Source organism: Cebidichthys violaceus, unplaced genomic scaffold, assembly GCF_023349555.1.
Source record: "Cebidichthys violaceus isolate CVI_PGR_0920_01 unplaced genomic scaffold, fCebVio1.0.p SCAF_6, whole genome shotgun sequence".
NCBI lineage: Eukaryota > Metazoa > Chordata > Actinopteri > Perciformes > Stichaeidae > Cebidichthys > Cebidichthys violaceus.
This window is the reverse complement of record NW_027176816.1, coordinates 13689175-13701947: the sequence shown is the minus strand read 5'-3', so window position 1 is coordinate 13701947 and position 12773 is coordinate 13689175. Positions and strand designations below refer to the sequence as shown.

The 12773-nt window shown below is 40.8% G+C and overlaps 1 protein-coding gene across 2 annotated transcripts in view; it reads left to right on the top strand.

The window, feature by feature from the left end:
- Nucleotides 1-12773, top strand: part of LOC137889249 (paired box protein Pax-7-like) — a 145887-nt gene that overhangs the window by 26403 nt on the left and 106711 nt on the right. For both annotated transcript variants that reach the window (XM_068733021.1, XM_068733020.1), the window contains exon 5: nucleotides 11342-11541. In XM_068733021.1, the coding sequence (XP_068589122.1) occupies nucleotides 11342-11541 (200 nt within the window). The remainder of the gene's footprint in view (nucleotides 1-11341; nucleotides 11542-12773) is intronic.

Sequence of the window (12773 nt, the reverse complement as noted above, 5' to 3'; positions counted from 1 at the left end):
TTGAGGCCTTTGTTGACGGAGCGGCTCCTGGTGCCAACTGGCAGATTTTTACTTTACTTTCTTTTGTGTTCTTTGAATACATTTTTAAAACTTTGGCTTTGGCCTCAATTAGTTGAATGTTCAGACCTTCAATTCAAGGCCCTGCATTGTTCATGCAAGCATAACAATCTCCAAGTCAAACTCAAATTTGCCATTGCAGCAAAAATGAAAGGAACCTGTTATTACAGCTGTGTTACAAAATACATATTTATTGACTAAAAACTTTCAGGAGCAACTGAGAGCTATTTATGCATAGAAAACCTTTTGGAGAATTTTGTGAAATATTTCAGTTAAATACCCTTTTAAATAGGTGACATGAATTATCTTAAATGGGTAATTTGTATTAGCAGGCACACAGTGAATTTATACTCATTAACACATAAAGGCTTGCAGAAATGTACGACCACAGCAGGTGGAATTATACTGAATGATGACTACCTTTATCCTGAGCTTCATATTGACTCTTTATTTTAACCCTGCTGACACACTTTACTATGTTAAAATGCGATAAATAAATACATTTAAAAAAAAAAAATCTGGTTCATGTTCCAACAACCTCCCCCATCTATCCGTTCCATGTCATGCCTCGGCAACATTTGACCTCTTTAACTCTTAAATATGCAGGCGGCACTTTGCTCGGCTGCTCAGCTTTAGTGACTCAGTATGGAAGTGTTTACTGAAGTCTTGCAGAGTGCAGTGGGGCTGCTTGTGGTCTTTCATGGCCAGCAGCCCCCTGAGGTGCTGCATCCATTGGTCCTGAAAGGCACTGGGAGGCTCCCGGGCCTTTGTTGTTTAAGGTGAGCCCACTTTGTCACTGAGGCAGCTGACCAGAAAGAGGTGTCCAAAGAACTTTCACAGACAAGACGGCTAAAAGAGCCACAGCCGGCACCTCTCCATTTTCCTCTGTCCACATCTGTTCACACGCCTCCAGCAAAAGCTCCTCAGCTGCTGAGGACAGGCAAAAGCCCTGAAGTGGACATTGTGATTGCAATCCTACTGCTGGGAGTTTGTACCATCTCTGGTTATTTGCTGTGTTAGATGTGGTATTTGAAATGGATGGTAAATCTGTTGGGAAGAATTAGCTAGCATGTTGATTAAAGTGTCCATTCACCCACCAAAAGAAGTCAACTCTCTTAATTCAAGCTAACCACACTCAGTACACCAACCATCTGTGGTCCTGCTTTTTGTATGCCCTTCCATCCAGATCTCTTCCCTACCACTTATCTGCTGCAAGCGTGTAAAACTTCCTGGACAGGAAAAAAATTATTACAGCCATTACATTTTCCTCCAAAATGATTTTGGCAATACAATTCACTGTAAACTAGAAAATGTTATTGGCTTAGTTTTTAGTATATTTACCATCACCACCAGGAGAGAGGATTTCTGCTTCTGTTCTTTGTGCTAAGTGAGGCTAAACGTGTCCTGGTAAATCTGTGTAATGGGCATACAGAGATACAACTGAGCCATCTTCTACTCATTCGACTCATCCAACAATTTGTCAGGAAAACAGTTCCTCTGTTGGAGAATGCTGTACAACCAGAACCAGTAGAACAGTTTTTAGTTTTCTTTCACCATCAAAGTTTTTAATCTAAAAATCTCATTTGCGAGCTTCTAGTCTGTGATTCTGGGCAGTATGAATATGTCATGTAGAAAGAAGGTGTATGGCAGCTCATAGTGTGAAAAAGAAGAGTGTCGGCAGTGAGGAGAGCAGGCAGGTGGGTTAAATCCTGCCCTAAGGCTGAGCAGATAGTGAAGAAAGAGATTGTTATCAGAGGCAGCACACTAGAAAAGACTTTTACTGAGACTTTCTCCTTCTTTCATCTCTAACAGACAAAAACACCACAGCTGTGGACAGAACTGAAGCATCAACATGCCATTTTGCAAGAAATGGTTTTGCACTAATACATTCATCAGTTGTTGAGCCAATGTAGTCTGTTCGACTGGTCAGAGCCTATGGAGCTAAACTGAAAGCAGATCCTGAGTGTAATTATACTGGAACTAATATGATTTTCAAAATGACCCATAATTAGTTTCATGCAGCTCTCCAGAGCTCTGTCAGTCATTGTCCCCATGTCTTGGTCAAAGTGGGCTACAGTATTGTCAGTATTCTCTACCAGAAGCCACTGTTTACACAAGTCAGTCAGCACAGGACTTGTGTCATCTGTCTATTGAGCAGCTTGATGAACAAAGGGTCCCTGTCCTTTACACTCTAAATAAACGCCATCCAAACAATCTAGTATGCTTTTCCAAACACATGAAAGAGCTCAGTCACTTTCACATACAAGTTCCCAAAACCTAAAGTGGCTCATGAGGATGGGTCTCAAGGAAAAAAAGGACCAAAAAAAACAATATCAAAATCCTTTATTTATTTTAAAACACCAACTGGTTTCGATTTTACAAGCTGTTCATCAGCCTGAAAAAAAATATATAGATATCACTAAATCACTAAAAACACTATATAACACAAAAAACTGTAGACAGAGGTCACGGTCTTTTTTAAAACACTAACACATGGTGGGTATTGTATGCGCTGATAGGTTTTCAAAAAGGATTCAATGTTTCCCCCAGAACTGTATGCCAGTCAGAGATGGCTTTAAAAACAGGGTTCATCATGGGAAATTAAATACACAGAAATATATGTACAGAAAATAAATAATGAACTAATCAAATTCCTACATTTGCTTCCTACTGCTGGGAGACGTTATATTCAGTACTAACATACCTATTTGATCCCAACCAAACAAAAACACTTTGTTCAAGTGGATTCAATTTTAGATTGATACTTCAGGACTGGAAAAGTTTTAAAAAAGCAACATTTGAAAGCCAAATGCTAAGAGGGACACAGCACACATTCTGAAAAACATAATTGAGTATTAATTTGATGATGAATTGCTCTGCCTAGAACATATGGAATTACAGCTATAATTATTAATATTAATTAATATAAGTAGAATGTATAATTTTCCGCAACAATGGATAACTGGCTTTGGATTGTATTGGTCCATAATTGTTTAATTAGATTCGTTTTCAGGGGAAGAGGGTGTGTATGTGTGTGTGTGTGTGTGTGTGTGTGTGTGTGTGTGTGTGTGTGTGTGTGTGCGTGTGCAATTGTGTGTGTGTGAAGTACTTATATCTATGTTTGTGAGGACCAATTTGAGTTTTGGTTAGGGTATTGTGTTAGGCATTTAGTTGTGATGGTTAGGGTATGCATTGGTTAGTGTCCTCACTGATAACAGTGTGTGGATGTGTGTGTGTGTGTGTGTGTGTGTGTGTGTGTGTGTGTGTGTATGTGTATTGTAGTTGCTGCACATGGCAGTGATCTGAAAATAAATGCATGGATGTGTTTCTATACTAATCGTATTCTCTCTGTTACAAAACAATGCTGCTATTTATACTGCAGCACAATTGCAAACCCTGACTGAGTGTGTGTGTGCACCATGCTCCCATTCTCCCGATAAGACATAGCATGCCAATCGAGGGATCTGGTGGAGACAAAGATGAAGTCCAGGTTTAGCCCCTCTATCGGCTCTAGGCGTCTGTCTCATTACCATAATCTCTGCTTTCCATTATCAGCTGGAGAGAGGAGCTGACCCTCCTGATCCACGGCCTGTCAAACTTTATTCTCCTCCATCCTGGGGATCCTTATTGAGCTGCCATGCAAACTGAGCGTGGAGCTGCTGCAAGCATGCATTACCAAACCACCAATGCTGTTCAGGTTGTCAGCGCGGCTACCCGGACACTGCCGGCGATACTGTGCCATTTACATGTTCAATTATTGTGAGCTTCGTTCTCAGCTCTGCTTTTTTAAATCTGCTCTTAGATGACCTAGTTTTTATAAAGTCTTTACTCTAGCGAGACAAACTTAAAGGCAAAATGCACATGATTCAAGTGCAAATGCAATTGTATTCCCAAAAAACAGGTATGTGGAGGGTTCCTCATTCTCATCTGCTTATTCTATGAGAGTATGTTACCTAATTATTAATGGTGGGAAAACAGCTGCCTGTGACACTTTACTATAACATTTTCCACAATTTATATCTTATTGTGCTCTATAATTTTGGGGTGGAGGTATAAATATATATGTTAAAAATATATATCTTTAAGTTTTTTTTGTTTTTTTTAAATAATACAGATTTTTCAAAAATGTATTGACCCACATTATATGCAATTTACACATAAACAAGCAATACTGAGCTAGGACAAAATTCAGAGCCCTAAATGCAAAAAAATATTTTGTAACTGTCATTTCCTGGGTGTACTGTCTATACTGTGTAGTCCCTTTTCTTTAACATCAGTGGTAGATATGCTGGTGGTAATATGGGTCAATATGAAGAGCTTGTAAAATTGTGCACCTGTTTCAGACTTGTGTTAGCTTTACACACAATCTGCTTTCTGTACTGTCAATATGTTGACTAACATCACCCCTAAAACTCTGGGAGGAAAAATAGAGTGACTGGTTTGATAGGAAGGTGATTCAAAAGAAGAAAGAAATAGGTAAACAAGTCATAACAAGCCTTACAGCCGTTTTTCTAGTTCGAATGCCAAACAGTGTGGGCTGACAGAGACAGAGAGGAAGAGTCAGAGACGGAAAATACTGTGAGGCGAGGAAGCCTCATTTTCTATCACATCCCTCCCTCTCTCCCACCTCTGCCCCTTTCCTCCCCTAAATCCAGCAGCATGTGGAGGGAAAACAAATAGAGTCCATCCTGTCACAGCAGCACCCTGAGGACTCGGAGGTGCCTTTTGGAAAGTGATCCCAGCCCACTGCAGCAGCCTCAAGTGTTGTCACGCTGAGTTAGTGCCAAATTGCTTTGCAGCAACCCCCCCTTCCACACAAGCAGACACACACACACACACACACACACACACACACACACACACACACACACACACACACACACACACACACACACACACACACATCCCTACACCAACCTACCAGCTACAAACAAGACATACTGTATATGTGCATGTGAATGTTTTTACCTTGGTTTTAAAGAAAACAAATCTTTGCAGGGAGTAAATGGTGAAAGAATTGATTTAATTAATGCAGCAGCATGTCCTGCGGCCACATGTAATCCGTTGAGAATTCTCTAGCGGGAGCTTTCAAGGGGGGCAGCTAGGGGGGACTACAAAAAGATATTCTCCCTGCGACTGTTCCAGTGGCCTGTAATGGGAGCCTTGCACTAATCCCATAATTCCTTGTTTAATTAAACTACAGAGCCAACCCGTAGTTGTCTAAGCCAGTTTGATGGGCCTTTTCTTTCCTACTGCACCAGCACATGACCAACTTCTGCACACAATGAAGACATTCATACAAACAAATAAAAAACGGTGAGAAAATATCCATGTCTGCCCTCCGCTCTCTACAGTCAATACCCAGAATTCACTACACCACAATAGATGGAACAGATTTACAACAGATATATAGACCTGCACATTTGCAAACCTCTCTCACATTTTGAAATGCATCAAATCCAAAAGCCATAGAGCTGACATCCACATGCTCTATGCCTTTTCATTTCAACACTATCTTTTTGGTTTCTGTTTTTTTTTATTAAAAAATAATCATAACAGTGTTGCATTGATGTACTTGTGTAATTTCATGCTTTATTTTTATTGAATAGTTTCTAGACATGGGTGGTATTGTGGGATTTTAGTCTTAAAATAATTTTTGGTCTTTGTTTTTTGTGCTTTTTGTGCCTCACAGTGATATCTAAGACCACTGTTTTATGGTGACAACCAAAAATGTGATATCACAGTGGGGGTTCTTTATAAACTTAAAGATTTTCATTTGGATGCTTTATATGGCCAACCTTTTTCCCCCAACATGCTCATACAATGTATTTGCTTCTGTAACTGCCTCTCTATAAATGCTAGATTACATTAATAACAAACATATTGCTTGTTTTAAGGTATTTTGTTACCAAAATATTCACCTTTAATCACGTGTGTGATATTTTCTCATAAAAACCTTTTACTCCTTCAAAACAGAACAAGTAAAGATTCTTCAGTGTCATTTGTTACAGCACTGTCAAGGGTGATCAATAGTCCTGTTCATTGTGTTCAGATTTTAGCTCTCTTTCATGTTGTTAAAGTTTAAAAGCCATATTGTTTGCCACTTTGCCAACCTCCCGTATGACATCTGAAATGTCCTCGCCTGAGCTGTAATGTCATACCATAGTCCTCTACAGTCCACATACAGTGGAGCTCTATGTATCATGAAAACTGCTCTCCAGTCTGGGTAAGTAGGCAGCCTCATTTAAAATGGATATCTGCATGTGTCAGATAATCTTCCATGGCTCCTTCTGAACAGTAGCATGGACACATTGTGTGTGAGTGAAATCAGCTGCACAATAAATATTTCGAGACTACTTTCAACCTGCCAGTGTCTGGGCTTGCCCTGAGGCCCACAGTGGAAGAATGGTGCTACACACATCACCAAGGTGGTCTGGAGAGATTAGCACCCCTCAATCCACTGTAACTCTCAGCACCGTGCCCTGGGGGATACTGGGATATACAGGTTTTGATATAGAATTGTACTTACCAAGCACAAGAAAATTGTATTGTTGTATAAATAACTACACAGAGAAAACAGCGGCGGTCGTACTGGTTGAAGCATCATTTGTCTCTCTTTCCTCTGCCTGCCTCTCTCTGTATTTGTAGGAAATTGTGAACATGCCTTTTACTGTGTAAGTAAGGTATAATGCCTCACGAGATGTCCATTATCAGGGATTAATAGACGACATGGAGGCCAGAACAGACCGATGCAAAGTCTGTTAATTCCTGATATTGGACACATCTAAGGGGGTTATCCCACTTATACCCTGGTCACTTACCAAAGAATAACCACCAGATTAAGACCATTAATTTATATTTTCCTGGTTTTGCAACCAAAATCAAACTTTTTGACAAGCCATTCACTCCATTTCCCTGGTAATACCTGGAACGATCTTTACCATCCCATACGGTTCTTATGCAATAGAAATGTTCACTGTTCCAGTGAATATGATGGACCTTAGATACGATTGGGCAATGGAAGATATTTCTAGTCTGCTCAGATCATAGAACCTTTTGGCTCAACGGCGGGCCAGAAAATGTACGTTATGCTAGCAAGATTCAAAATCAATAACATAAGATAAGATAGAGCAACTCTGGCAGCCTGCCGCATGGGACGGCACTGGAAGTGCATACTATATAAAGTTGTGTACTGTTGGGATTCTACCTCTCTCGCTATGGAAGGCTGCAGATCACGCTCTCTACTGTACTTTTCGTCAACAGAGTTGTATCAAATAACCAGCTGGTTCCGATTTACAATCAAAAGTATTTCATAACAAACAGAAGCTAAACAATTACAAACTGAAGTACACTATCGATAGAATATGTTCCGCGGATCAGAGTTAAATCACGCTCCACCCAGCAGCCCAGTCCCCTGGTTTCCTGCAAAATGGCAGCGTCGATAACTCCAGAGAAATCCTCGGCAACAATGTGTTATACTCTACAGTTTCCTCCTGAAACTGTAAAAGTCCATTATCAGCTCTGTGATTGGCTGAAATCCAACTGTTCCCTCCTGGCTTCGGACAGTGTCCACTCTCGGTTGACCTCCTTGGCCTGGTCCGCCCCTCGTTTTATAGGGCTGTGTTCCTCAACATCTCTGCTTGTCCTTCCCCCGCTGTGTTCACACCTTTTAGCATTCCTGTAGTCGGCCTCTCGAAACTCATCACCATATGGTCATGGTAGTATCTGTAAAGCCTCTCTCAAAATCCCTGTCTCTCCCTCATAGCTCATCACTATACATTTAGTTAATACATCCAATAGGTAAACACATGATACACATATACTATCTTCTTCAAGTAAATATACTGTAAACATATAATACATTCCACAAATCAATATCCTGTGACATTTTAATACATTGTAATATTTAATACATTCCTCAAGGTGTGTTTTTAATCATCCAAAACATGCTTCTAAACTTAAATCCTTCACAGTACGGTTGACTGTGAAGGCCCCTGTCTCTAATCACTGCAAGTATGCTTTTGTCCCTTTGTCCCTAGAGAGAAGATTACCTGATGCAGAGCACCTGGTCTGAAAACAGGGAGAGTATAAAGGCCCTGCTCTAGCATTGCTTGCGAGGAGGGTTCTCTCCGATGTACGCGGAGTGATCCCTGCCAGTCGCTGCCGGTTATCTTTGGTTTTGGTTCTCTTTTAGTTTTGCTGACTACAAACAAAATTTTGTTGTGGAACCCTATCTTGCAATGACCAATAAAAACCTTGTAATTGTGTCAGCCCTGTGATAGTCTGACAACTTGTTCACCAGTCCTGCCTTCACCCAATTCAGCTGGGATCAAATCCAGCCACCTGCGACCCTAAATGGACTACACTCCTTGTTGTAAATAAGATATTCTTTTTTTTTTTTCATTAATGCAAGCGCATTCATTTTAAACAGACAGTTTAACTGGAACTAATCAGTAGGTGTCCATTATCAGGAATGAATGGACATTTTATTTCCCCATTAGTATTTGTGAGAAATGTATTCTTCTCTGGGTCTCACAGTCATCATCAACCCTGGCTCTTCTATTGGTGGTCTACCATCTGAAGAGCTGTTAGACTTTGTAGGGGACACCCCCTAAACCTGTGTTGACACTACTGATTTACTTTGTCAAATATGTATTGGGGGAATTGTGACTGCTGCCTGGATCAGGTTCACTCACTTGATGGAGTTTTCTCTGTTGCCATGGAAGTGTGTCATGGGCCTGCTTTTTTGCCAAAGGTCGTGCTTGATACTCAAGATCTTCCAATAAAATCTTCCTCTATTAACTCAAACAGACACATTTCGTGGAACGTTTTAGAAGTTTTATTTTTCAGACTTAGTTACAACACTGTGGGTCTTGCTCTCTCTCTCACACATCAAACTTACTTTAAAATCAACACTTACATATAATTGTTTACTAGATTATGGGTCCATAAATGTGGTCAACACACGACTCTCACTCGTTTCCTCTGTGTCATTGTTGTCTGTTCTCACTCGTAGCTCTGCTGGTGGCTGAAATCTCTGTCCTACTGGAGAACAATTCATGTTTTGTTCCTTTATAGTTTATGCGTGTGGACTTCACAATAGTTGTGCAGAACAAAATAAACATTAATAAGAAAAGGAAAATCTTCCGTTTTGGTCCGTCCTCCTCAAATCCGCAAACCGTGACTTAAGACGTCCGCTCCGTAGATCTGATAATACCGCTGGACACGCTGCTCGCTAATCGCTCCAATAACAGCTCCTTCAAAAACAAATGTAAACAGTGAACACATTACAGATATAAGTATTAGATATAGAAATGGCGAAGCATGCCATCCTTTACACTCACTTGAATTCACCTCACACATATTGACCAGCATTTGGTAACGTTTTGTGTTGTTATGTTTGCTCTGTTGTTTGCTATGGATCGACTTCCAGTTTTGACAAACGCTTCCATTTGTTGTTTCAGATTATTCCCAGTTTATAATCCAGTGGACAGTGTGAATCAGACATTAGGGCCCCGCTAAACTAAATGTACGTGCAAAGTTGAAAAACTAAATAAACTGCATATAATTATAGTTTATATGTGAATGATATGCGTCATGACATGTCTCATTTGAAAGTGACAGTTTTCCGCCAATAACAATGTGACAAGCAAACGCCAATCAGCATCTTTTGACTATTTAAAATGATGAGCCTTTTGATTTAATCAGCTAATTATGAGTATCTTTATGGGAAGTAGTGATGTCATACAAACTAGTGGTGTACGGATCACCCCTCATGGTTCAGCACACATGTGAACAGCGGATTAATTATTATAATTTTTTTTACAGTTTAATCATCATAGTGTGAAATAAAGTTTTACTGCCGCTCATACTTTTTCAGGTAATATGTCTCTAAATATCTATACAGAGTTGCAGTGAAAAGATATAAAGCAGTAGTGTGTTCATGTGAACGGAGCAGGTTAAAAGCATTTGACGGTGAAAGTCATAGCGCATGGAGGAAATGCAGAAGCCCCCTGCGTCATTTAAGTCACGTTTGGCTTCCCTGTAATTAATAATGACGGGATGAGGGTGGTGGACAAATCCGTTATGGTATGTAGGCATTGTTCAACGAGAAAGACACACAACAACGGCAATACATCGAGCATGTCCACATATATGAAGCGCCACCGTCTGTCAGCGACGGGGGCCAAGGCACAACAACAACAACAACTTATCACCACAGCATTTAAGGATAAGGATGTTTATTGTCATTATAAAAAGATACAACGAAATTAAGTTGGCGACTCATCAGTCAGTACAGCAGCAACAAGGTAACATTTTTTATAAAAGCATTAAGACAAGACATTTCTGATTTAAAACAAGACATTAAATAAATATATACAAGATAAAACACAGGCATCAATTGCTTTAAAGTGAAAAAGGTGCTTTGTTAAAGTGTTGTGTTATTGCCTATTTTTGTTTCTTGAGCTGGGTGGGGTGGTGGGTGGGGTGGGGGGTGATGGAGGAAACTGCTCCGGGTTTTGATACTCCTGTATCTTCTTCCTGATGGCAGTGGAACAAACAGAGAGTGACCTGGGTGTGTGATGTCATTGCAGATGTTGCTGGCCTTCTTCTGGAGGTGGCCAGCATACACAGTATCCAGGTGGGGGAGGGAAAGAAACCGTTTGCAGCAGAATCAGACTGGGCTAAAACTATTACAACATCTGTTGGGGTCTTTATTGCTGCAGACATGAGGCCATACTGTGGAAAACAAAGGATTTCAAAATATGGTTACAGTACTTGAGCCACGCTACAAAATCACTTCAGTATGAAGATTGTTCCAGGCCTCTATCAAAAGGAAAGACTGTGACAGCTCACTTCATCATGGTGGAGTGGGAGATTTAAAGTCCGGTGCTGCAGACACGCCCCCTCTGAGTCACACAGCGCTACCCTTTCCCCAGATAATGTAGATATGTTCTTATCTTTATGAAAATAAATATCTTAAATATTGTGGTTTTCATGTAACTCCCCCTTTTCTTTGCTGATCTGAAAAATTATCCGATCTGTGACTCAAAAACCATGGTACGATCCGAACTGTGAGGTTTGTGATCCGTTGCACCCCTAGTTGTCATATTGGTGCAACTGTACAAAATGATGACTTTAAAGCAGGAGACCATAGTTAGCACCCAGTCTCCTACCAACCAGGGAGCTAATTTGGGACACGTACATCTCATTACACTCATTACATTATGAAACATGTTGAGATGAGTGACGTCTAATGGGTCCCCTCCATGTGTTTGTCCAGGCAGTCGAATGGATGAAGTGTCAGACGTGGAGTCGGAGCCTGACCTCCCCCTAAAGAGGAAGCAGCGCAGGAGTCGGACCACGTTCACAGCGGAGCAGCTGGAGGAGCTGGAGAAGGCTTTTGAAAGAACTCACTATCCTGACATCTACACCAGGGAGGAGCTGGCCCAGAGGACCAAACTTACTGAGGCCAGGGTTCAGGTAATACACTAACATCCATCCATTAGAATCAATTTACAAGAAAACTAGAATGGCACTTGCCACTCGGAGTGCGCAGACAATGGCGCAGACAATGCTCCTCAGAAGGTCCCATTCCCCAAGTTGAGAAGTGGTATGGTGTGTGCATGAGCTTTAACTTGTAATGTGAAAACAATGTGGATGCTACACAGACAATGTGTTGTATTTTATTGCTAAAACAACACGTTAGCTATTTTTGAGTTGTTGTTTTGACCTGAGGGGGTGGTGAATTTTCCCAGTTGGGAACTACATTGTCTGATTATTCCGAGATCTTTTAGTGGTACCAGGCTACTTTCACTCCAGACTGGTTTTCACTTTTACTTTTATTCTGCTTTCTTTTCTGCTCTGATACACATGCACACAACACAGTTGTTCTTGAACTGTTTTGTTAACCTGTATGATAGGATTGATTTGATTGTAGTACAAGATGTCACATTATTGTGATACTTAATTAAGTTCAATTATCTTTCACACATACACACTGTATAATGTGAGAGACTCTGCCAGCTGTTCACATCTCAGCTACAGAACCTGTCTGGGTTTTGACAGCTCCCCAGTGTCTCAGTAGTGCTCGAGAAAATACGGTGGAGCTCTAACAACAGCTGTTAGGTGCTCAACAGTGGGGTGGGGGCTGCATTTCTCATCCATGTCTCACTCCCTGACATCTTGGCTGGAATCTGTTATTCCCAGAACTTCCAATACCACCCCTCATGTAAAATACACAGCAGATCACTGAAGGGTCTGGGCTGTCTCACGGAAGCTTTAATCCACAACGTGGATCAATCAAGACCCAGGAAAACTGAGAGTGACACACCATTGTGGCATGGAAACCAGTACACATGAACCTCTACTTGACAGACACTGGTCTTACTACATTCACTGATACAGGTTTCAGTAGAACGTAATGTACAGTTAATGTACAATCCCAGCTCAAGGTCCACTTTCTCACTTGTTTTGGAGCTTTTGACTGTATCACATGTTGACTGTCTTTCATTGCTTGGATGCATTAAGTTTAACCACTTGTAGTTCCATGGCAACTGAGCAATCTCAGTCTGCTGAAGGCCGATTTTGTGGAAGTGAGTAAGGGGACCTTGAGCTGTAACCAGTGTTGTCAACTGCAGTTTTCAAAGTCAACAAATGAACAGTTATATTGTATGCATGTATTGAAGGACACCATTTTGCAAATTTGTATGTAC